This window comes from Pan paniscus, chromosome 4, assembly GCF_029289425.2.
Source record: "Pan paniscus chromosome 4, NHGRI_mPanPan1-v2.0_pri, whole genome shotgun sequence".
In the NCBI taxonomy this organism is placed as follows: Eukaryota; Metazoa; Chordata; class Mammalia; order Primates; family Hominidae; genus Pan; species Pan paniscus.
The window spans coordinates 13,926,807-13,953,751 of NC_073253.2; the positions used below are offsets into that span (position 1 = coordinate 13,926,807).

At 40.7% G+C, this 26,945-nt stretch overlaps 1 protein-coding gene across 1 annotated transcript in view; it reads right to left on the reverse strand.

Annotated features, from left to right (window-relative positions):
* DNAH5 (dynein axonemal heavy chain 5) overlaps window positions 1-26,945 on the reverse strand; it is a 332,345-nt gene that overhangs the window by 12,624 nt on the left and 292,776 nt on the right. The window contains exons 71-78 of the mRNA XM_008975442.5: window positions 23,079-23,324; window positions 20,966-21,185; window positions 19,400-19,605; window positions 18,572-18,775; window positions 16,472-16,687; window positions 10,480-10,692; window positions 3,356-3,508; window positions 2,711-2,942 (exon numbers count right to left, since the gene is read on the reverse strand). Of these exons, the coding sequence (XP_008973690.3) occupies window positions 2,711-2,942; window positions 3,356-3,508; window positions 10,480-10,692; window positions 16,472-16,687; window positions 18,572-18,775; window positions 19,400-19,605; window positions 20,966-21,185; window positions 23,079-23,324 (1,690 nt within the window). The remainder of the gene's footprint in view (window positions 1-2,710; window positions 2,943-3,355; window positions 3,509-10,479; window positions 10,693-16,471; window positions 16,688-18,571; window positions 18,776-19,399; window positions 19,606-20,965; window positions 21,186-23,078; window positions 23,325-26,945) is intronic.

The following is a 26,945-nucleotide window of genomic DNA, read 5'->3' on the forward strand; positions in this document are numbered from 1 at the left end:
CTTAATCACTGGTGCAATCATATTTGGAGGTAGAGTCTGATAAAAGGTGATTGGGTCAAAAGGGTGAATCCCTTATGAAAGAATTAATGTCATCATCATGCCAGTGAGATAGTTATTGCAAGAGTGGGTTGCTATAAACCAAGTCCAGCTGCTGGTGCCCCTCTCTGTCTCACATGCTTACTTCTACCTTCTGTCTGTGACCATGGAATGACCCTCACCAGATGGTGGCATCATGCCCCTGGACTTCCCAGCCTCCAGAACCAGGAGCAAAATAAACTTCTATTGTCTATCACATGGCCAGTCTGTAGTATTTTGTTATAGCAACAGAAAATGGAGTAAGACACCATGCATGTGTTTTTTGCAGAGAAACAAGAAGTATCTGAAATCAGTATGTTCATTTCTAGTCAACTCTCATTATACACAGTAGTTATGTCCTATAAAGTTACCACGAATATTGAATTAACAAACGCCAAGCCATTTCTCCTAGGGGAAATACAGGGTTAGTTTCCTGCAAGCCTCTGGTCACAACATTTCCATCAAGCAGTCAATACATAATCTTGCTTTATGTGTGTTTCTGTTTAAGGATATCTTTTTAATATATATGGTTGATTTATTACCATTGCACTGAAGGCCAACAGCACTATAACTAATGCCTGAAGTCAGTTTGTCCAACACATGTGTTTTCTCCATAAGGCACAGCCTTCTTGTGCTCAGAAACAGCAGACTTAAATACTACACTTGGGGGCCATTTTAAATAGGAAAAAGTACCCCCCAAAAATTGAAAAACATAGTACTAAAGAGACAACAAACAGGACACTTAGTTGTAATATGAAAGCTGGAACAAAAAGGCACAGCTTCACCTTGTTTGGCCCCAGCTAGAAATAGGTATGTCTGGCAACTCCAATTGTTTGCTGCTTTGCACATATTTGTGAATGACCATGTGAATGACCATAAAAGTGCCATTAGTATTGATTTGGGGGCTAGAGAGAAATTTTAGCAGGTAGGCAAATTCACAAATACAAATCTGTGAGCAACAAGGCCCAACTATATTTGTTTCTTTTATGGCTATCACCCCTGTTTGCGACTCAGCTCCATGAGAATGGGAAGCCTGTTTGGTCTTTTCTCAGTGCTGCAACCCCAGCACTAGGGCAGTGTTTGGCAGATGGTCAGTAAGTAGTTACTGAATGACCAAGCGAGCTAATGCTATTTCCCTCTGCCACGAAAAGTCTAACTCCCCATAACTCTCATTCTTGTCCTCCAAAGCACATCTCAAAAGCAATCACCCCTAAACTCCTAGACATCTTTATGTTTTCTTTCTGAGCACCTCTTTTGTAACATGTATCAATTTGTATTTTCATTATTTACTTACTATGGGTCTCCTTCACTAGACTGTGAGTCTCTGGGAGCTGGTTCATAATGATCTTTGCATTCCTAGCGCCTAAGGTTATGGCTGGTAACTAATAGACATCCAGCAAATGTTTGCTTAAAAAATAAATACTTGGGGCCGGGCATGGTGGCTCACGCCTATAATCCTAGCACTTTGGGAGGCCAAGGCGGGGGCAGATCATGAGGTCAGGAGTTCGAGACCAGCCTAATCAACATGGTGAAGCCCTGTCTCTAGTAAAAATACAAAAATTAGCTGGATGTGGTGATGCACGCCTGTAATCCCAGCTACTCAGGAGGCTGAGGCAGGAGAATCGCTTGAACTCGGGAGTTGGAGGTTGCAGTGAGCTGAGATTGTGCCACTGCACTCCAGCCTGGGTGACAGAACGAGACTCTGTCTCATATAAATAAATAAATAAATACTTATAGTTCATAAATTATTTTATCCCTTTACTTGTTAGAATCTTTTGTGCTTCTATCATAAAATCAGTACCTCCTTGGGATCCACTATCATGGCTAGAGTTTATGGTTTATGCTTCTAAAACGAACAGGGAATTCCCTCGTGTGCTGAAATGTGGTTATTGCTGTAGAGATGTTAGCTGAGTGAAAGGTGACAAAAAAAGCCTCCAGAAAACATCAATCCAATAACGGAAAATAGTTTAGGCATTTTTAGACTTGTCAAGTACAGCTTTGATAATTTTGTTTAATTAGAATCACGTGTGTACTTCACAGAAGTGTTATTACATTCAAAGACTGAAGTAAGAACCCAGTATTTTACCATTAGCTACAGGATTAAGCCAAATGCCTCTGAATTCAATCTAGAATTCACTGCCTGGTTCAAACCTCCAAGTTGGTAGAACCACAGCCTTCAACTGAGCCCTGTGCAGTCTTATCTAGAAAGTCTCCTTACCACAGCCTACCCCACCACATTGTATATATTCTTCAAAGCTCAGTCCAGGCCCAAATGCTCCTGAGACTCAGGCCCTGCTCACTTCATCCCGCTGTTATCTCACTCTCCTTTCCCATGCCTATTAATTATGCCAAACATTTCTTTCTTATCTCATCAGCTAATATTTCATGAGTATCCACACATGTTAATCTGCTTTATTAGATAAGCAAGTACTATCTAGAACTATTGCCTCCTCAATATACTCAAGAAAGTGCCTAGAGGTCAGTAAGTCCCCATTAAACATGGGTGTGAATGTAAAGCTAATAGATAAGAGAGTAAAATCTCTACTACATGATAACAAAAATAATGAAATCCTGTGTTGATAATGTCATCCAAACGAACAATGCGAGCCCTTACTGAAGGTACAAGACAACTTACTATTGTTTTCTGCATAAATCCTTATGACAGGCATCAACTCAAAGAGCACTTTTGGCTTTGATTCAATGAGTTTCATGTTCCTCTTGTCCCAGCCAGCACCTTCAAGATATAAGCCATAGACATAGACACCCTCTGTGGGAGGGGCAGAAATGTCGTCCTTCATCCATTTGGTGACTTCATTGCAAAGCACCATATTGTCCAGAGCCCAGCCTTTGTTGGCCCGAGTTATTTCCTATTCAGGGCAGCAAAAGATGAATGGAGCGGTTAGAGGTTTGTCTTAATAGAAAGAGCATAACAATAATGAAAGCTTGGCTCCGAATCACTCTAACTCGAAGGACGTACAATAGTATTTAAAGAATTAGCAAGATTCCCTCATTAAAAAAAACCACATCCTAATTGAGCTATGTCTACTTTAAAAAGAAATACAAAATCAAATCAAATACAAAAATAAGAAATAAATATTTTGAAAGTCGAGCTAGCAGCCTCAGAACAACTGGCTGGGATTTATGTACATGACAAGGTAACTGCTAGTACCAAAAAGAGACAGTCATTCTCTGTCTTATTATAGTCTTTAAAACTATAATGACAGAAAATCCTGTGGAGGAAAATTATAATAACGCAACGGGTGCAAATCAGAGCTCTTACCTGTCGCATTGCAGTTAAAAATCCCTGGGGGTTAAAAAAACCTGTCATCCAAAAGCAGTGAGGTCGACCATTGAAAACCCACGAGGTAAACTGGCTATTTCTTTCTATAAGTTCAGTAAACCAGAAACCCAGCGTACTAGAAACCCAAGAAGCCTGCAATGAAGACATTAAAACAATTAATTGATGTAAGTTTAATACTGCAGTGTAAACCAGCTATGTTCACTGAAAAAAAAAAAAGATGAAATATCAATTTCACTTTTATAATGTAAAAAGTCCCTAAGTCATGAATTTTCCCTGGATTCTGGCATAAGTGTTTCAAGTTATTCTTTCTCCTTAATAATAGTAATGCTACTAAGATATGACAGAATATACCAGTCATCACATGAACATCCGATAAATTCACAGAGCTGTTCAAGATATCTAACATCAATTGAATCACTTTCCATGTACCAATATATTCATCACTGATTCTGCTGTAAAGGAATCAAAACAATTTACTGGATTAAATTTAAAGGCTTTCCTCATTTTTCCTTAGGTTACAATTTCAATATATAACACATAAAAAAGGATTTTTATTCACCTAAATATGCTCATGGCCTTATCAAGATAAATCAACACTTTAAAACAGATCCCATGGATAAGTTGTAGAAGACTTGCTACACTTAATTTTAACGGGGTAAACAACAGTTATTTTCCAGAATGTTTATCCCTTTAGAATACATTTTTATTTCCTCTCTTGAAGGAGCAAAAAATGGAAACCCAAGACTCTTTATCATCCACAAACTATTTGCATTTATTGCTTCGGACTTTCTCCCTGAATTCACCTGTGGAGCTTCCATTATGACAACTGGCATGAATATGTCATTAATGTCATCAGCAGCAGCAGTGTAAGGTATCTTCAAATCATAGATTATAACATTTTACTGTAATTGCAATATGTATGAATAAATGTAGTAATCAACCTGGGTATAACACTTGAATTTCAAATACCTTAAGAATTAATTTGCCTATTTTTCAAGAGTTATTGAGATTCCAAAGTCTGATAATAAGCTGAGAAGAATAAAAACCTGAATAAAATGATCATAATTTAAGAATTAAATCACTCATTGTCTGCTATCTTTATAGGTCTGTTAACTAAAAGAGATGTGTGTTTATACTACGTTCGGTCTGAGGGCAGAGGGAGCCGCTAACGAGAGACTGCCCCTGACAGGGATTCCTGTTCCAGAGCCTCCCGGGTCCTACCGAGGTGGGTGATCTGGTTTGGTAGGGAAGGAACTCACAATGGCCAGTGATCTGGAAGAATCTCCCTCTGTCCTTGGCAATGAGAAGAGGCAATTCAGATAGAAAACTCTCTGGCATGGGCAATGGATTTATTAAAGATGAGAAGGAAATAAAGGGGTCTGGTCAAAGCTGATTCTGAGTCTCTAAGCTATGTGATGGGAGGGATGGAGGGTGGTGTCATCAAATAACATGGAGAAGAAAAGAAGCAGCAGTCCTACTCACTATATGCTGCCTGCAGAACTCACTGCCTTGTAATCTGCTGAAGCCCGGGATGACATACCTGAGGCTCAGCACTAAACAAGTCCTACCACCTTCCCATTTAGCCAAGTAACCTACAGAGGCCAACCCTCTATCCTCCCACCCACCAACCTCACGTCTGTAGGCTGCCCTCTCTGTGCAGCCCCCAAGCTGACGCAATCCCCCTCTGTCCTTGGCAATAAGAAGGGGCAAGCCTCCCTCCCAAGCCTTTCCACTCTACCTTCAGCATCTTCAGTGCCATGATCAGAAAACTCTTCTAGATCCTCCACCTCATTCTGGAACATTCTCTCCATCCCTTCTCTTAACTGAAGTCTGCCCCCCACCCCACACCCTCTACCCAGGACAGACTGCTTCCCTCACAGCCTTCTCCAAATGTAGGCTACTGCTTTCCTCATACTCAACAACCCTCAGGGCCAGGAGAAGAGGAGGTGACCTTGTCGTTTCTGACTGTTATTGTCAGATCATCACGCTACATCATTCTCTTCCTTTGAGTCTCATGCCATCTGGACGTACTGTCCTTACCCCTTCTTGTTTCTATCACCTGCTGGTCACTTCCTTTTATTCATGAAGGAATTTGGCTCCTGATTTACTCTTCTACTCAATCCCCCAAATAATCATGAGGATGATGACTATGATAGTGTTAGTGGTGTTGGTGGTGGTGGTGGTGGTGGTGATGGTGGTGGTGGTGCAGTTTTGCTATTAATAATCACAAGCACTTACATAGCACTGGCCACATGCCAGGCACTGTTCTAAGCACTTCACACACATCAACTCATTTAATCCTCACAATAATGCTAGGAATTATATAATGCTATTATTTCCCTTTTACAGATAAGGAAACTGAGGCACAACAAGGCAACTAGTGTACCCCAAGTTAGATAGCCCATAAGAGACATGATTTCAACCTGGGTATTCTGGCCAAGTAAGTGCATACTCAAAACCCATAGACTACCTTTATTTACTTTCATTAATCATTCTATGTGACTTCAGCATCCATGTGAATGATGCATTTAACATCTTATTATCTTATCTCATGACCCTCTGCTCTCTAATCACCCTGATGTCCATTCCATTTCATTCCTCTGCTCCCATGCTCTCATGTTAAATTTTGTCATCCTCAAACACTAGCCTGTTGGGAGGTGCATTTTTTCCACTCCTATGTTTCCTTCTATGGGGAGAGAGCTCCTTTCATATAACATTCCAAGATCCTTGACCCTCTCATTCTCCCCACTCCCAGGAGGTAAAGAAATTCATCTGGTTTCTGGCTGTTTCAGAGACACATTCTGCTCATCAGATGTCCCATGTGCCCCCTATACTTCTCAGCCTCACATGCAGTTAGGTTGGGTCCAAGGCTCTAGTTCTGATCTACAGACTGTGAATGAAAGTGGCATGGGTCACTTCCTAATCCAGAAAGTCTAGACCTGGGGTGCCTTGTCCATCTCCCTTCCCTCTGCTGTGATGACTTCAGAGGCCACATGCTCCAGGTGGTACAGCTCCCAGATGACAAGGCCTCCACAATGAGGGTCCCAGAGTAACTGTCTGGACCCAAGGATGCACCCAGCTGGTGAGGGGCATAAGGAAGTAGGGTGCAGCTATAACAGCAGCTCCTGAAGTATGATCAGTGGCTTGGCACTAGGGCAGCAGCAGGTTGGAGAAGCCATAGCAGCAGTGGAAAGATAGAGATACAGTTAGGAAGCCCAGCCAGCCAGCCCCTTCTGCTTTTATTACTGGGGGTAGCAGGGGGAAAGGGACCACACACTCTCTTCTGCTCCCACACTCTCTCTTGTGCTCCTGCACACTCTCGCTTCACAGGGAAGTCTCTGTAGAGGAAGCTGTCTAGTGTAGTGCTGCTGGTGGGTAAGTCTGTCTGATTCCGAATACTGTTTTTAAAACTGCAAAACTCACCTTCCAGCAGATTGAAGCCACATTGTTCAATATCAGCTTTATCAGTAAATGTTCTCTAATCTGCACCACTCCTTTTCTGCCATTTAATTGCTTTGGAATTCAGGCGGAGAAAAGAGCTAGTTATTTAGCCGCCTTAAGAAATCCAACATGCACCACCCCCATTCCACATTCCATTCTTCAACCACAACCTCCACTTCTAGTTCACTTGTTCAAGGACAGTCCTTTGACCTAAGCATAGTATCCAGTTCTTTGGTTCCATGATTTTCACCTCATCCATAAATTTTGTCCCATCTCCATTACGCTAGGTGAAATAAGCCAGGCACAGAAAGGCAAACACTACATCATCTTACCTATACGTGGAGCCTGAAAGAGTTGAACTCATAGAAATAGAAAGTAGAATGGTGGTTACCGGAGACTAGAGGGTGGAGTGAGGAGGGAGGGAATAGGAAGTTGTTGATCAAAGGGTATGAAATTTCAGTTAGATAGGAGAAGTACGTTCAAAAGATCTATTTTACAACAAGGTGACTATAGTTTATAGCATAGACATTTTTTTTTTTTTTTGAGAGGGAGTCTCGCTCTGTAACCCAGGCTGGAGGGCAGTGGTGCGACCTTGGCTCACTGCAGGTTCTGCCTCCCAGGTTCACGCCATTCTCCTGCCACAGCCTCCCGAGTAGCTGGGACTACAGACGCATGCTGCCACACCCAGCTAATTTTCTGTATTTTTTTAGTAGAGACGGGGTTTCACCGTGCTAGCCAGGATGGTCTTGATCTCCTGACCTCGTGATCCGCCCGCCTTGGCCTCCCAAAGTGCTGGATTACAGGCATGAGCCACTGCACCCAGCTGCAATGGACCGTATTCTTGAAAATTGCTGAGAGTGGCTTTTAGGTCTGAACCACAAGAAAATGTTAATTAAGTATGTGAGGTAATGCCTATGTTAATTAGCCCAGCTTAGCCATTCTACAGCATACACATCTTTCAAAACAACATGCAGCACACCATAAATATATATAATTTTTGTCAAGTAAAATAAATTTTAAAATAAGTCTTTAACAGTTTTTGTCCCATCTCCTCTCCTCTCGTCCTCACCTTCCATCATTATAATCTCCCCGTTGAGAATGGCTTCCATGACCTAGCTACCTCTCCCACTATGGGTTGAATTGTGTCCCCTCAAAACCATACATTGAAGTCCTAACCCCCAGCACCTAACAACGTGATCTTATGTGGGAACAGGGTCTTTACAGAGGAAATCAAGTGAAAATGAGGGCATAAGGGTGACCCTAATCTAGTATGTTGCTGTCCTTATAAAAAGGGGAAATTTGGACACAGAGACAGATGTGCACAGAGGGAAGATGATGTGAATGTACACAGGGCAAAGAAAATCATATCTTCATATCTTCACAAGACAAAGGGAGAGACTGGACTAGGACTGCCACAAGCCAAGGAGCTCCTGGGGCCACCAGAAAGTAGAATGAAGCAAAGAAGGATGCTCTTCTAGACACTCTGAAGGGAGCACGGCTGGCCAACAGTTCTATTTTGGACTTGCCACCTCCAGAATTGCAAGAAAACAAACTTCTGTTGCTTAAGCCACCCAGTCGGTGGTACTTTGTTATGGCAGTCAAAAAATCCTACCACACCTGCCACTGCACTCTCCAGGTGGGTGTCCAACACGGAAGCTCCTCAAGTATCTACCTTCCCAGGCCTACTCCTGGCAATTGAAGCCAGTTGGAGGCGATGCACACCAGTGAAAGCTGGTTTCATTCACATGCATAACTTGAGATCTCAAAGGGGTGAATCCTGTTGCCTTTCCATGCCTGCATTTCTGTCTTGATTTCCCCCTCCTTCCAACCTTTAGGTGTAGCAGGGCAAGTGAATGAGGAAGTGGAGCAGAAGTGAAAATCTAGGGAGCAGGACATTGGGAGTGACCTGTCAGGTCAGCCCTGCTTGGGTTCATGCTGTGGGTGTGGAGTCCCCCAGACAATGGCAGGAGTCAGATGGAAAGGAAGCCATGGGGTAGATCCAGATTTTCCCAAGAAATAGGTTATAGAAGACAGCTACACCTCCCACTCTTTTCCTATGTATTTTTTCACCATAATTAATCTTAGCAACTTCACTTACATCTCCCCATAACATGGGTGTGCATACACATCACACAAACATGCACACACAAATACAGAACAAAGAGAAGAATACCATTTAGGCTCCAACCCTTCAAATGTCCTCTACTAAAATACACTTATTTTCCTACTTACAAAGACACTCAGGAACTCACTTTACTTTTCCAAGTGAAAAATTATTCCTTAAAACTGTATCTGTCTTTAGCACAATTACTAACCAGTAACCAGTGAGCATGCTGTTAAATTCTTATCCTTTTATTTTGATATATACATACTACATACTGTATTTACAGATATAGTGATACCAGAGCAGGGCAGGGAAGTGCTGGGTAGAGAAGGGCAGGGTCCCTGGCGAAGGCTCCACCCTCAGGCTTGTGCCCAAAGACCGACCTAAGTTAGAACAGGCACTCTTGTTTTCATGCCCAAATGTTGCATTTTCCAAGACCACTCTGGCCCACCATACCCCCCATCCTGTGCCCATATAAACCCAAGGGACCATAGCGGGCACACACACAAGTGGCTGGATGTTGAGAGGAGTAGAAGCGCAGAAGGGCACACTGACAGGCACCAGCATATACTGGCAGGACCAACAGACACCGCTGACAGCGGGACGACGTGGAATTTGCTCAGGCATGGTAAGAGAAGAGTCCGGTCACTGGGCGGCCCAACTCCCGGGGAAGACCACCTTCCCACTCCATCCCCCTTCTGGTTCCCCATCCATCTTGCTGAGAGCAACTTCCACCACTCAATAAAACCTTGCACCCGACCTCTAAGCCCACATGTGAGGCAATTTTTCCAGTACACTAGAGCAAGAACCCAGGAAACAGAAAGCCCTCTGTCCTTGCGATAAAGAAGAGGGTCTAATTGAGCTGATTAACGCGAGCCATCTGCAGATGGCAAAACTGAAAGAGTACACTGTAACACACGCCCATTCGGGAGCTGTAAACACTAACCCTAGATACTGCCATGGGGTTGGAGCCCCAGAACAGTCCCCACAACCTGCCCCTCTGCATGCTCCCCCTAGGGATTTGAGCAGCAGGGCACAGAAAACCCAGCCACACCCCTGTCACACGCCCTGTGAGGGGGATAAGGGAACTCCTCCCATTTCGACAGCATGTAGCAGAAACTTTTTTTTTCTTTCTTTTGGTGTGACTTTTGATGTTAGGGTGAGGCATGTTTCCTTCTATGAAACCAACATCATGGACTTTGGAGTCCAGGAGCTTGGGTTTAAATTCTGATTCTTGGACTACTTAGATGTGTAATCTGAGAAAAGACTTAACCTGTCCCAAACTTAAGTTTCTCATCTGTAAAATAAGAGCAGTAAAATACAAAATTTAAGTAAAATAACGCATGTAAATGCCCTAGCAGAGAACCTGATTCGTGGGATTTGCTAAAAAAAAACTTCCTTCCCTACCTATGGTCTAAAAATACAGGGCTACAAGGGGCTTAGTCCCTGTGCAAAAGAATCATGTTGAGTAAATTATCCTTTCATGCTTTCCACTTGCCAATTACAACTCTTCACAATAATAAGTGAACAGGCAGAATAACAGCAGGCTTATACGTACTTTTTTCCACCAAGCAGGGATTCTAGCATCAAACATGCAATCCAATGCATCTCGCAGATTTTCGCTCATGATGATGGTGCCATCAATAGCAAGTTTCAGCTCAGTGAGGGTGCTGCGGACAAGGCTGAGTACCCTTTGCATTCTGTCTATTTCCTGCCTGAGGAAAATGTTCATAGGCTGGAATGGCCCCATCTTCTGCAGCCTCTCTTTTACCTGCCATGGAGACATTCAAAGCACATGTTAACAATTAGCTACTAAGGATTTTATAGACCTGGTGCCCTGGGGCCTCTGAACAGGCCCAAATTCTTACTATTCCATAAATAATAAGCTTCTATTTTATTGCATGGCAAAAAGAAAAAAAAAAGAAAAGAAAACAGAAAAAAGTATCTGTTAGATGACCAGCCCGAATTTTCATGCCATGTGGGAAGGAACAGGCAGCCATGAATTCACAGAAGAATGTAAAATGCATGACCACAACCATGCAGTCTTCCAAACAGCAAATGCGCTTATTGGGAAACTCCCTTTCTGCCAATCCGAGCTCTTTCAAACCCACATGTGGACACACACAAGCAAACATGTACACACACACACAACCATTCTGCTGGCTATTTCAAAAAACTAGAATTCTCTTTTAAGAGCTTTCTGTTTTTTCCATCAAAGCATCCATCCATCCCCCCAACCATTCATTATCATCCTACAAGTATTTACTGAGAGTCTTCTATGTATCAGATATTGTGTTAGGCTGAGTTGCTATAACCTAAGGTAGCACTGACAAATTCAGCAAAAGGCTGGAGACTCTTCTAACTCCTGCTACTTACCATGTTTATTTATGTAGTTATCATTCTATTTTTAGACATTTTTATCACTTCCTAACTATTTCAACCCCTGTTAGACACGAATGACACCTTTCCTGATCCTATAATGAAGAGTGCTTATGAAAGCTGATAACAGTATTGATTTTTCTCCAAGCAAGTGATCAGAGGTTATTCCAGGGACATTATCCCCTTGACTAAAGGTCCTTAAGTTCAGTCTGTAGTATTAGCAGCCAAAATTGCCTGCTTAGTAGAAAACAGTGGGGTACAAAAGACACAAAATGCTATAGGATTCCTCTTGAAAATGAGGTACACAGGGGAAAAATACAAAGAAATAGGGTGGCTCGTGTTAGCAGCACCAAATGATTGTCCAGGTCATCTCTTAAAACTATATGGAAAATCAGCTACCTCTTAGTCTTGGTTTAATCAAGATTTTTATTTTTTTATTTTTTATTTTGTAATTTAAAAAAAAAAATTTTGTGAGTGCATATGTAATTGAATTGTTTGTAACTCAAAGGATAATTGAAGATTTAAAAAAATACTATCAGGGTAACTCTTTCCACAATACTCATTAAGATGTTAAAAAAGAAAACAAATGGGGGACAGAGGCAAGACTAGATTGCAGCTTTGACTCGGATGGACAGAGCAGTGTTCAGAGGCTTGCACTGTGAACATTAGCTCCGGATCTACTCCAAGAACAAAGCAGCAATCCCTAGAGAACCCACAGACTCTGTGAAGGAGGCGGTCTGCTCCTGCAGGACTCAGGAGACACCCCAAATACTGTGAGTGCCCCAACTGCAGAAGTGGGAAAGGGAGAGCCTCCTCTCCTGAACACACACCCCCACTGAAGAAACTGAAGTAGCCACAGCAAGACAAGCCTAAGGAGAGGCTGAGATCAGACACACCTAGCCTTGCCCCCACTTGGTGGTCCTTCCCTACCCACCCTGGTAGCGGAAGACAAAGGGCATATAATCTTGGGAGTTCTAGGGCCCTGCCCATTGCCGGTTTCTCTTCATACTACCACAGCTGATGCTCTCTGGAAAGCACCACCTCCTGACAGGAGGTCAACCAGCCCAAAAACAGAGCATTAAACCACCAAAGCTAAGAACCCTCACGGAGTCCATTGCACCCCACCGCCAACTCCGCCAGAACAAATGCTGCTATCTGCAGCTGCGAGACCCACAGACAAGGTTCACATCACAAGACTCTGTGCAGACAACCCCCAGTACCAGCCCAGAGCCAGGTAGACTTGCTGGGTGGCTAGACCCAGAAGAGAGACAACAATCACTGCAGCTCGGCTCACAGGAAGCCACATCCATAGGAAAAGGGGGAGACTACTACATCAAGGGAACACCCTGTGGGACAAAAGAATCTGAACAACAGCCTTCAGCCTAAGACCTTCTCTCTGACAGAGCCTACTCAAATGAGAAGGAACCAGAAAACCAACTCTGGTAATATGACAAAAATTGACATTCTAATGTCACACCTCAAGGAACTAGAGAAACAAGAAGAAACCAAACTCAAACCCAGCAAAAGAAAGGAAATAACCAAGATCAGAGCAGAACTAAATGAAATTGAAACAAAACAAAGCAATACAAAAGGTAAATGAAACAAAAAGCTGGTTCTTTGAAAAGAAACAAAAAGCTGGTTCTTTGAAAAGATAAATAAAATAGATAGACCATTAGCAAGATTCACCAAGAAAAGAAGAGAGAAAATCCAAATAACCTCACTGAGAAACAAAACAGGCGATATTACAACTGACACCACTGAAATACAAAAGGTCATTCAAGGCTATTATGAACACCTTTACACACATAAACCAGAACACCTAGAAGAGATAGGTAAATTCCTGGAAAAATACAGCCCTCCTAGCTTTTATCAGGAAGAATTAGATAACCCTGAAGAGACCAATAAAGGCAGTGAGATTGAAATGGTAATTTAAAAATTATCAACATAAAAAAATCCAAGACCAGAAGGATTCACAGCAGAATTCTGCTAGACATTCAAAGAAGAATTGGTACTAATCCTTTTGACACTATTCTACAAGATAGAGAAAGAAGAAACCCTCCTTAATTCATTCTATGAAGCCAGCATCACCCTAATACCAAAATCAGGAAAGGACATACCCAAAAATGAAAACTACAGACTGATATCCTTGATGGACATAGATGCTAAAATCCTTAACAAAATACTAGCTAACTGAATCCGACAACATATCAAAAAGATAGCCCAGCATGATCAAGTGGCTTTCATACCAGGGATGCAGGGATGGTTTAACATACGCAAGTCAATAAATGTGATACACCACATAAACAGAATTAAAAACAAAAATCACATGATCATCCCAATAGATGCAGAAAAAGCATTCGACAAAATCCAGCATCGCTCTATGATTAAAAGTCTCAACAAAATCGGCATACAAGGGATATACCTCAATGTAATAAAAGCCATCTATGACAAACCCACAACCAACATAATATTGAATGAGGAAAACTTGAAAGCATTCCCTCTGAGAATCAGAACAAGACAAGGATGCCCACTCTCATCACTCCTCTTCAACACAGCACTGGAAGTCCTGGCCAGAGCAATCAGTCAAGAGAAATAAATAAAGAGCATCCAAATCAGTAAAGAGGAAGTCAAACTGTCACTGCTTGCTGACGATATGATCGCTTACCTTGAAAACCCTAAAGACTCCTCCAGAAAGCTCTTGGAACTGATACAAGAAATCAGCAAAGTTTCTAGATACAAGATTAATGTACACAAATCACAAATCAGTAGCTCTTCTATACCAACAGTGACCAAGTGGAGAATCAAATCAAGAACGCAACCCCTTTTACAATAGCTGCAAAAAAATACAATGCTTAGGAATATATGTAACCAAGAAGTCAAAAGACCTCTACAAGGAAAACTACAAAACACTGCTGAAAGAAATCACAGACAACACAAACAAATGGAAATACATTTCATGCTCATGGATGGGTAGAATCAATATTGTGAAAATGACCACGCTGCCAAAAGCAATCTACCAATTCAATGCAATCCCAATCAAAATAACACCATCATTCTTCAAAGAATGAGAAACAACAATTCTAAAATTCATATGTAACCAAAAAAGAGTCTGCCTAGCCAAAGCAAGACTAACTACAAAGAACAAATCAGGAGGCATCATACAACATGGTACTGGTATAAAAATAGGCACATAGACCAACTGTATAGAACAGAGAACCCAGAAATAAACCCAAATACTTACAGCCAACTAATCTTCGACAAAGCAAACAAAAACCTAAAGTGGGGAAAGGACACCGTTTTCAAAAAATAGTGACGGGATAATTGGCTAGCCACATGTATAAGAATAAAACTGGACCCTCATCTCTCACCTTATACAAAAATCAACTCAAGATGGATTGAGGACTTAAATCTAAGACCTGAAACTACAAAAATTCTAGACAATAAAATTGGAAAAACCCTTCTAGACATCAGCTTAGGCAAGGATTTCATGACCAAGAACTCAAAAGCAAATGCAATAACAACAAAGATATATAGTTGCGACCTAATTAAACTAAAGAGCTTTTGCATGGCAAAAGGAACAGTCAGCACAGTGAACAAACAACCCACAGAGTGGGAGAAAAATCTTCACAATCTATACATCTGACAAAGAACTAATATTCAGAATCACAACGAACTCAAACAAATCAGTAAGAAAAAAACAAACAATCCCATCCAAAAGTGGGCTAAGCATATGAATAGGCAATTCTCAAAAGAAGATACACAAGTGGCCAACAAGCATATGAAAGAAATGCTCAACATCACTAATGATCAGGGAAATGCAAATCAAAACCACAACGCCATAACACCTTACTCCTGCAAGAATGGCCATAATCAAAAAATCAAAAAACAGTAGATGTTGGCATGGATGCAGTGATCAAGGAACACTTCCACACTGCTGGTGGGAATGTAAACTAGAACAGCCACTATGGAAAACAGTGTGAAGATTCCTTTAAAAACTAGAACTACCATTTGATCCAGCAATCCCACTACTGGGTATCTACCCAGAAGAAAAGAAGTCATTCTACAAAAAAGATACTTGCATATGCATGTTTACAGCAGCACAATTCACAACTGCAAAATCGTGGAACCAACCCATCAATTAACGAATGCATAAAGAAACTGTGGTGTATATATATATATATATATATATATATATATATATATATATATATACCGACACACACACACATATATATATACCGACATATATGTATATATGATGGAATACTACTCAGCCATAAAAAGGAATGAATTAACAGCATTTGCAGTGATCTGGATGAGATTGAAGACTATTATCCTAAGTGAAGTAACTCAGGAATGGAAAACCAAACATCATATGTTCTCACTGATATGTGGGAGCTAAGCTATGAGGATGCAAAGGCATAAGAATGATACAATGGACTTTGGGGACTTGAGGGGAAGAGTGTGAGGGGGGCGAGGAATAAAAGATTACAAATATGGTGCATTGCATACTGCTTAGGTGATGGGTGCACCGATATCTCACAAATCACCACTAAAGAACTTACTCATGTAACCAAATACCACCTGTACCCCAATAACTCATGAAAAAAAATTTTTTTAATTAATTCAATTTAAAAAGATGTCAAAAAATTAACTTTCATCATCATAAATTTGCTTAGAAACTACTTACATACTAAAAAATATCAATTTTCAAAACTAATGCGATGAAGAAGCTGCAGAGGTAATGATATAAATGTACACTCTCTGAAATGAAGGTCTGAAATTTTAAGGTGTGCATTAAACTACATAAAATGTATTTTTTAAATAATCAGGTGTTTTCATAATACTTCGCTTTATTTTGAACAAATGGCAATGTAAAGTACCTCAGGGAAGGTTGAGAAAAGCAGTCCTAATCTATCAGTACCCACTTGTAAATCAATCATAAGTATTAACATTCTCAACAGGTTTCCTTGTGGTTTATATATTGAAAAGATTACATTACATTCATGGAGGCAAAAACTTCTTTTTCTGGTTCTTTAAGAAGCTGTTTTTTAAAAGAATGTTTTTTAATTTCAGGAAAATTATTTTTTGCCCTCCTTTCTTCTTCCTCACTCTCCCAACCAAAGATATGCAACCCCAGTTGACAGTTTATCAGGATTTCATCAACTCACTTCAAAGGGGACATAGTCTGGGGGCAGCTTCTCCAGCATATCATCAGCCAGCCGGGCCACCACCGCCTCCCGGGTCTCATCCCCTCCACCAGAGCTGTCCTTGGGTTGGATGCCTAGGATGGTGTCCAGCACGTCCTTGGCCAGCTTGCTCTGGTAGGTGATGTCAGCATTGGGATGCAGCCCAAACACCTCAGGGCTGTCATAGGCAGGCAAACTCTGAATAACAAACACCCCAGATAAGCACAGACTGCCAACATAAGCACCGTCTAAATTACACTATTTTAGGAAACATAAATGCTTTTATGAGGATATGTATTTACTTCAGTCTTATTGGTGTCAAGCTACAAACCTCAATAATTTCTCCAGAAAAGAATCAAAAGTTTCCTTTAAAAAAAAACAATTAACATTGAGAAACAGACAGTAGGCTCATGGCTCTTTACAGTCTGCACCTCAAACAAAATTTAATCAAGAGAGACTGTCTTGTTATACAATATGTGAGATAGAAAGGGAGCTGTGGATTGGTGTTTTGCTTTCTGACAGTCTAATAGACTTCAAACCAGTTGTCCAAATCAATGTTGTATAACTAATGGTTATTAGGTTTAGAAGATACCAGGAAATGACAGCTTTAGTAATCGTGGTCCAAATAAAGGCAGCACGTGGGAGTCGTACCCTCCCAGGGAAAAAGACAGAGACTAGGAAAAGAGAGAAACTGAGAAAGCAACAGAGTCAGAGAGAAAAACAGAGACAGAGATGGTGTGGGACACAGGCAGAAGCAGGAGAAGCAGGCAAAAAGATCCCCCAACCGTTTGAAAAAAAGGAAAATTTACGGACAATTTGACACATATTTCTACGTATGAATCTTATCCTTAACTTAATTATTTAATATGAGTCATACTCGTATTTCCCTCCCTTCTGCTCCCTCATTTTATTTCATTTTATTCCCTCTTGCATAATATCTTCTTATGAGCTACCTCAAATGCACTGTGAGATGGGGTGTATATAAAAATATATGTACAAGCACCCCTAAATTTATACCTTCATGGCCACTTTTCTTATTCAGTGCTGATGATTTAAAGATACATGCAGTACAGTAAGACAAATATATTTGCTGATTTGAATTACTAAAAGTGCAGAGGCGGTAATATATGATAAACTCATTACATTTATATATCAAAGCAACATGTAAATATACTGATAAATTTAGCCCTCTGGGGCTGTTATGTTTTAGTTTGTTTACTCTGAGATAAATCTTAGATAGAGACCAAAGAGACTGCTAAATAATGATAGAATGAATTTTAGGTATAGAGAAAGGAGACGCAGTCACCTTGAAAATCAGAATTTTTTCCCCACCTATTCCCAAACTGCCTGTAGAAATCTGCCTATTCCTTCTTATGTCAGTGCTTCTCAACAAGCGACAATTTTGCCCCCCAGAGGACATTTGGCAATTTCAGGAGACATTTTTGGTTCTTACAGTTGGGTATGGGGTTGTTATTGGCATCCCGTGGATACAGGCCAGGGATGCTGCTGAACAGCGCAGGCCAGCCCCCTACAACACAGAAAGATCCAACCCTGAATGTCAATAGTGCCAAGGTTGAGAAACCCTGTCTTAGAGGAAGTTCTTACACAAAGCAGCTTCCTGGACATATCCATAGGCTGTCCATTAGGCCAGGGTTAAGGAACAGATGTCATGGGATTTGTCAAATGGATTGGAAAACAGAACAAATTGGGTCTAGAAGCTGCCTTTGCTCTACTGCTGTGGCAGCTGAAGTTTCACAGACAGAGAACTCCAGGTGATTTGTGTAGGTCTCCTAGTTCTAAATCTGCCTAATCTATCATCTTCCTCAAAGAAAATTCCTCCCTGGGGCATTAAAAAAGAGGGGGGATAGAAACACGATTCACACAAAACACACTCAGAACAAACATAAACATTTTAATAATCCGTTGAGTATAAAAATACGAAGAAAGCCTTCACAGCAAAAGCATTAGTATATATCACCATTAAAATGTATTGTAAAAGCAATATAGACAGTGCAATTAATACCCAAAACTCAAATGGCTACAGGTATTTGCTCTATGCATAAAATTCTAAAGTTGACAAACCTGGATATACTGAAGATAGTTATCCACTGTGCTGCACTTTGGAATATTGTATCCTTGGTAAAAACTGAAATCTGGTCCAAACATATTTTCACTGAACCAAACCTTAGCAAATGTGTTCAACAATCTCTTATCATAGTCGTCAGTGACTCTGCCTCCATATTGAATCTCTCCTATCATGTAGCGGATGGTGGTCCAGGAGACACCCTGGGAAAATTTATAGAATAATTATGTAGAACTGACTACCGTTGCATTATTATTTCCCTGCCAAGTCACACCCATGTATTCACTTTCAACATCATTCAGTCAGTCATTTTTCATTAGTACTGCAAAGAGAAAGTGAAGAAAGAAAAGTAAAAAGGTAAAGAAGAGTAGTTACTCCATGCTCAGGTCCATGATTTGAAATAGACTTCCTTGATGCATTCGTATGTTTTCATACTTCAATATAAATAGAAAATAGTGTTTGCTTTTTGAGGGTATTGAGGCAGTTCTTTAGAAAGCACACACTTCCAACTGATCTGGACTCCCATTTTCATTTTCTAGGATTTTGAAGAACAAACTTCCCCACCCACACCCCCTGAGAACAGGCCCCTTGAGGCTGTCTTCTTTGGAATGTCAACTCACTTTTGAGAAATAAAATAATAATCAAAATTTGATCAATTTTTCCTGAAATCAAGAGGCAAGTGTGACCCAAATTGCTATGACTTAAAGATGACTTTGCAAGCACAGCAAATTCTCTTATATAATTTACCCCAAAGTTAGGAGGTCCCGTGAGCTTGATGGCCCAAGCCCACAGCCACCAGAGGCATGAGGCAGCATGCGCGGCAGTACCTTTTTGACATCCATGTCATCCAAGTGGTTTTGGAAGAACTGCACAGTGGCATTAAAGTCCGCTTGGTTAAATTCGTAGGGGATATTCCACCCCAGGGCACCGAACTTGCGCCTCTCCTGGACAGTGGAGTGCAGGAAAGCCACTGCATACAGCATGGGCTTCCACTGGGACCCAGAGCTCACGTCCAGCAGGTCTTGGCTGACACCTGTTGTGGTCAGTTGGGTGAAAAATGTATCATCTCTCAAATGTCTTTATTTTCTACTACTTTTATAAGTAATCATTTTTGTAAATCCCTGATATTAAAATTCACTTACTTTGGATTGTTTTTATGACACTCATGTGACAATAATAATTTAACTTTTGGGTGTCCAGAGGCCATTTCTCTCTGAAAAATCTTCAAAGAGACTTTGGGGAGGGGAGGAGCTTGCTAACATGGGTCAACTTCCTGCCAATCTAACAAGATCACGTGGGGGTAAAATCAAGCTGGAAGGGTAACGACAGTTAAATAAATTCTGCCACTATTACTATAACTACTACTCTATTATTATTACTGTTGTTTTGAGCATATACTTGGGGCATATACTTTTAACTAATTTTATATTAATTAAGATAGTATATATAGAAGCCCTTTGCACCTGAGTACATGCTCCAAATAATAATGATTGATACATATGCATATACTATATTGTATATATAATTAGATTTATTTATTTATTTTTTACTGCCATTATCCTTCCACCTCTCTTTTATCCCCACATTATCTTATAGATTGGCAGGAATTTGGGCCTTGTTAGCAACTCCCCAAAAGTCTCTTTGCAGGTTTTCCAGATTGAAATACAATAATTATATTTATTATGGTTATCAAATACATGATTTTAGTTACAATTTATTTCAATTCTCCTGGAGAGATTCTCTTGTCCCTATTTTATATATGAGAAAATTGAAACTCAGATGGAATGACTCACACCCAAGAGAACAAAGTAATTGTCAACAGCAAGGGCCAGAATCAGGATTTCTGACTGAAAGTTCCATGTTCTTTTCATGACCGCAAGCCCCATACATAAAGCTATGAAGCAGAGGAAGCAATGGCCAAGAGAGTGACCTCAGCCCCAGTCATGATGGGGCATTTGGGCCTGAGTTTGCTGCCACTGGATTTTTAACTTAGCTACCTTCTGACATATGGCCCTAATGAAAGGCAGGCAGGCATGACTTTAATTCAGACTCTCCTCTTGGAAGAGACTACTGTACTACTTTAAGTATGGAGAATAAAGACCATAAATGACAAAATTGTTCATTTTTGATATTAATTATGTCTAGCTGGAGAACAGCATGGGCTTAAATAGGGCAGTACTGGGAAAATAGGAAACTAGAAGGTGGGAATCATGAGCTCTGATTCTTTCACACTGCCGGGACATATTCACAAAAGAGGACCATCACCTCCCCATCAGGTTAAACAGTAGTACTATTTGCTATAACTGTATCCTAGCTAATCCTTTTATAATTTTTTTAGGAAAACAATTTAAGTAAGGAAACTCCTGTAGACTCGGAAGTATTTCTGGACTCACCACCATATGTTCTTTTCAATCCTGCCCGGAGGCCTTGTGGAGGATCGTTGGCAAATTTAATGGACATCTGAAGGAGTGTAATGGGAAACTGCTTATGAACCTCGGTGGTCATCCAGAGGCGGAACGCATCATGTACAAGCTCAGTTTCTATGATTATGTCCATCAGCTCATCCATGAAATCAAGTCCCAGATGGCAGTTCTGCAGAAGTGCCCATCCTCCCTGTCAATAGCAGTAAACGGAAATTAGGTGGTTTTGTATTTCACCCAAATTCTAAATTATTACATTCTTTAGAAATTAAGTACTTAAAATTTAATAGAAAAACACTAACCATTTTAAATTAATCCAGGTCAAATCTAAGAAAACAAAAATGTTTAATTGCGATAAGCTATTTTATTTTTGGTCCATGCATTTGTTCCAGTGTACACTAGTATGCAATTGTACCAATACTATATGGTCGCAATCATGAATATAATCGAAGTTAAACATAAAAGGACTTCCAAGTAAAGATGGCTGATTGAAAACATCCATTTAACTCAGATCCCTCCCCAAATTCCATTAAAACTACAATGAAGAAAATTTTTAAAGGCATGAACTCTTAAGGACAATGACAGAGAGAGTGAAGGCATTATCATTAACATTTAAAAGAGGTTCAGGAAAGTTGAATCCTAAGCTAGCATTTAGGGAAAGCTGAGATGCAACCTGATTTATACCACATAACTCCCCAAATTCTGCCTGCCTTAATGAAAAATGAGAAGTTGATTTTCTACAGAAGGCAAAACAGGGTCTAGATTGGAGGATACCAGCACATTGAGGGAATAGGTACCACACTGAAACCAGGTGAAAGAATGATTGCCTGCTGAATTTTGAGACCTGCTACTTCCTGCCTCCCACTAGTTCTCAGAATCCTGGCAACTGAGCATGCACCCTTTAGCATGTGGAAGAACCTTCCCTGGGAATTTGACCACACTAAGAAGAGAAAGAGCCTTAGAAAATAATAAGCCATATCTTTTGCCTGAATTATACCATAAGTATAGGAAGGTCTTTGTGTAATGCAACTCAGGCAAAATTGGGGGTCATGTAACAATAATTTCCTCAATATCTAATCTATAAAATATTTTTGCTAAAATCATCTACTAGATCCAGATCATAATCTTGAGGTGTTTTTCTATAACCCATCTTAGATCACTGACTAGAGCTGCATGAGTTGTCTTTCAAAAAGAAAAACACCAAAAAAAAAAAACAAGCACTAGATCTAAAGTCTTAGCAGAGTTACACGTAAAACTGATAATTTAGAGATTTCACATTTTCCTTATATTTTCTTCAGAAATTTACAGTACTGCTGAATAACTTATCTAAACATTACCGTTTGAAAATTTCAATTGACACCGTCCACAATTCAAAACAAAAAGGAAATTCAATATAAAACACAGCAACTACAAAAAGACTTCAGTTCCTCTCTTTTACCCAGCATAGAAGTAAACCCTGACTTGAGTTTCCTTCTTTTGTATTTTGCTTTGTTTTGGTTTTTGAGAAAATGTCTTGTTCTGTCACCCAGGCTGGACTGCAGTGACTGCAGCCTCTACCTTCCCAGATCAAGTGATCCTCCCACCTCGGACTCCAAAGTAGATGGGCCCACAGGCACAGGCCACCATGTCCAGTTAATTTTTTTTTTGTAAAGATGGGGTCTATGTTGCCCAAGCTGGTCTTGAACTCCTGAGCTCAAGCAATCCTTAGCCTCGGCCTCCCAAAGTGCTGAGATTACAGTTGTGAGGCATCGCACCCAGGTGATCTAAACTTCTTAGGTGAGAACTCTGATATTCCATCTTCACCCACAGAATCCCATTTCTTTGGGATTCCATTCTCTGCATTAAATGTTTTGTTTTCATCTTACTGAGTAGACCATCCACTTTGCTATCCTTGGGTAGTTGATTTATTTGCCACATTGCCTCAAAAGTTTTAATGTTAGCTTAAATTTAAAAAAAAAATGCTGTTTAGTAAACAGCAGGCAGCATGTAAATTTAAACTCCTAATGATTTATATTTTTCTTCTGCATTGCTATTCTATAACCTGTAATATGAACAGCATGGCACAAAAGTAGACATTCAGCCTTACGTTTGCCATGGTCTGCTGCAAGAGCTTCCGAGCATGGACCTCCTGGCCCTGGCCCATGGACACATAACGGGTTTCTATTTTTAATCTCTTCCCCAAGGCAATGATGGAATCTGTGGGGTCTGAGCCCATAGACAGGAGACAGATGAGTGGCGTCCGTGGATCAGATTCCTCCCACGTCTTCTCCAAGTCTAAAATAACACCTTCGGTGTATTTTTCTCCCATGGAGTCCACGATGTACTTGCGGGCCTGCCAAAAACAGTATACAAGTCAGTAAAAGTCATTCCAACTCTTTCATGTAGATAATGTAGTGTGGTTTCCAAAATTCATTTTTGTAATTATCTCAGTGATGGCCACAGTAACCCTGTCAGGCAAACAGGGTAGAGACTGTTTTCCATATTTGTTTGTTTATATCTCCATTCTGTAAGTGGGAAAACTGTGTTGCTTACCCAGTACAAAATCAGAGTGTCAAAAGAACCAAAGTTGTATGACTCCTGGTTTGAAACCCATTTCAATATACTGCTTGCTTCCTGCTAGACCAGAAAATAAAAATACTGGGAAACTATTGTTTAGCATGCTCTAAGGCAAATATATTTGCATTTAAATAATCAAGTAAGCAACACAATACCTGGAATGTAATGGGTACTGATTAAATAGATAATTATTGAGTGACTATTTTTATGAAATGTATTGGATATTTGTTGAATGAATGAATTAGTTTTTAAAGATTTAATCCATAATCTCTCTCCTCATCATTGTCGTCATTCTTTCTCACATTTGGCTCATCCGTTTACTGTTAATTTTGTTTTGAATGAAATCCATACTGGAAATATCACAGATTTTGTCAACTTTATTACAACCATAGAAAAAAATTCTGGTAACAACAAAGTCCTTTTACAAATGAGGTAAAAGAGTTATAATTTATTTTTCAACAAATGGTATTGTGAATATGATCCTTAGTCTATATTCTCCGCCTTCTAAATAATTAAATTCCCTCAAAAACATTTTTCCTCCTATTCTGGTGGTCTTCTTCCACCTTCGATGGGTAAAACCCAAGTTTCTCTCCCCAGTAGCATTCTCCACAATAATCATTTTCACATAACTTAGGCGTGGGTGCAACATGACCTGCAACTCTCCCAAGGGCTAGGCAGGTGAGCCTCCCCAGTCCAATTCCCGGAGAAACACAAAACAGCTTCAGATGGAGCTTCCCTTGAATCAGACAGATTTCAGATAGAACCGGACCAAAGGGGAGCCAGAGCTGGTTCAGTCATTATCCTTGACTTTAAAACATCAGAGTTTGATTTGCAGCCAGTAATCTTGGCTCATCCCTCATCTTCGATATCTTGCTATCCCCTATTCATCCTCAAAATGTACCCCAAGCATCTGAGCTTACAAATTGGTGCGATGGTTCCCACTTGTGTTTGCCCTCTTTTGTGGGTTACAATGAGAGAGAAGTGTCCACCCAAGAGGAATCTCCTGGCTTACTATGTCCTCTCGTGGCTTGGTAAGAGAGGTAAAATGGGTGCCACATGAGTCTAGACTGTTGAACGACTGGCTTGGTCCTACTTTCTGATTCCACCTGGTGTGTGGAGACTTCTCAAACAAGCTTCATCATTCATATAGCCAGGTAAAGAGTGTCTGAAAATTGGTCGTCAGGGAACGTCCATCTTCCTCATGAGAGTGCAAAACACAAAAAGAGGAGCATTCACATTCCCTAACTCATACCAGCTAATTCAGAAACAGCTGGACCATTTTACTGTGAATCTCTTCTCCTTCTTCTAAAGTCATAATCCTCCTCATAATGTCCATTCCCCCATACCAATGGCAGATTAAGAGGCATGCCAACTTTGTAGAATACACAGGATTTCTGCCTTGGCAACTATTTCTAGATGGCTTTGGGGAAAGACCTCTACCTGGTTTCCCAAAGGAACAAGAAATGGTGGTCAGGCCCTCTTTGACAGGACTAGGCCACTGGCAATGAAATGACCAAACAGCACCTTGGCCCCTCACTCACAGAGAGGCTCACCCCTTCTGACCTTCCTCTCTATTAGTTCAGTGCCTGGGAAGTTTTGAGGAGGTGAATTTCAGTCCAGTTGAATTTGAGGCACAGGATGCTATTTATTTTCATACCTCTCAATACTTTTTCTAGGTTGGACAGATCCAATATCTAAATCTCTAACTTGTATATAAAAGCCTACATATTTTTCTACAGCCTCTGGCAGGTGTTTAATAAGTTTGCCTGATATGTTCTTTGACTTCCCCAAATGTCTACTCCATGTACACATTCAGTCACAGTCACTGAAGCAGGGAGTCCTGTGATCAGGAAGGACTTCAAAGGCTGGACACTGAGGCATTCCACAGTTGCAGATGTTTCTCAGCCACATGTTCCACCATCACTGCATCTCTATAGTGCAACTCATCAAGATTCAAGTACTTTCTATCCCAAGATAGCAAGGGGCTCAACATGGCCAGTTCTGCCATATAACTCAGCATTGACCCAGTTCAGGTATTACCATCCAAGCCATGAGCTAACATGTTAGAATACTACGGGGCCAGATGGTAAATATTTTAGACTTTGGTGGCCAAATCATCTCTATTGCAACTATTCAACTCCGCCACTGTTGCACAAAAGCAGTCGTAAGCACACAAATAAAAAGCATGGCTATGTTCCAATAAATTGTTAGAGACACTGAAATGTGAATGTTATACAATCTTCACTTATCACAAAATATTAGTCTTCTGGTGATTTTTTTCAGGCATTTAAAAATATAATTCTTAAGTCACCAGCTGAGCATAAACAGACAGTTGGCCAAATGTTGTTGGCAGGCCCTAGTTTGCCAACCTCTGGAATAGATAACCACAGGGAAGGCTGCTTCACTTATATCTGGAGAAAGGACCTTTGGTCATAATTCCAGTTCCTGGGCAGGGACATTCTTAAATAGGGTCACAGTCACGGTTCAAATTGGCTCCAAGCCTAAGGGTTGTAATGAGTCTGTGGGGCAAATATGTAATATGCAAGGATGCTCAGCAATCCCAGGGAAGGCCCCACTGCGGTAGTCATGGATCTGAAACCAGACATGCATGCATTAGAAAGAGTACATTTCTTCATCTTCTTTTCTTCAACTTCAACCCAACACCCTGCATTATCTCACCAGCCAGCAGGACAATAATTCCAGGCATTACTCGGTCTCCCCATCTTCTCAAAGTTTTGGGAGCCCATCCCTTGCACCAGTGTGCCCTGGATGCAGGACACGGGGTCAAAGGAAATTATTTTGGAGATTCAGGATTTAAGGACTGCCCTGCTGTGTTTCAGACTTGCATAGGGCCTACTATTCCTTTCTTTTGGCCAATTTCTCCTTTCTGGAATGGTAATATTTACCCAATGCCTTACTACCATTGTATCTTGGGAGTAAATAATGTGTTTTGATTTTACAGGCTCACAGGTGGGAGGAGATGAGTCTCAGAGAGACTTAGGACTTTGGACTTCATGCTGTAACAAGTTAAGACTTTGGGAGACAGTTAGGAAGAGATGATTGTATTTTGCAATGTAAGAAGGACATGAGATTTGAGGGGCCATGGGAGAAATAATATAGTTTGAATGTTTGCCCCCTTCAAATCTCATGTTGAAATGTAATCCCCAGTGATGAAAGTGGGGCCTGGTGGGAGGTGTTTGGGTCATAGAGGTGAGTCCCTCATGAATGGCTTGGTGCTGTACTCATGGTAGTGAGTGAGTTCTTCCCAGATCTGGTTGTTTAAAAGTATGCAGCATCTCCCCCACTCTCTTGCTCTGGCTCTCGCCATATGACATGCCAGCTCCTCCTTCACCTTCTGCCATGATTGAAAGTTTCCTGAAGCCTCACCAGAAGCTGA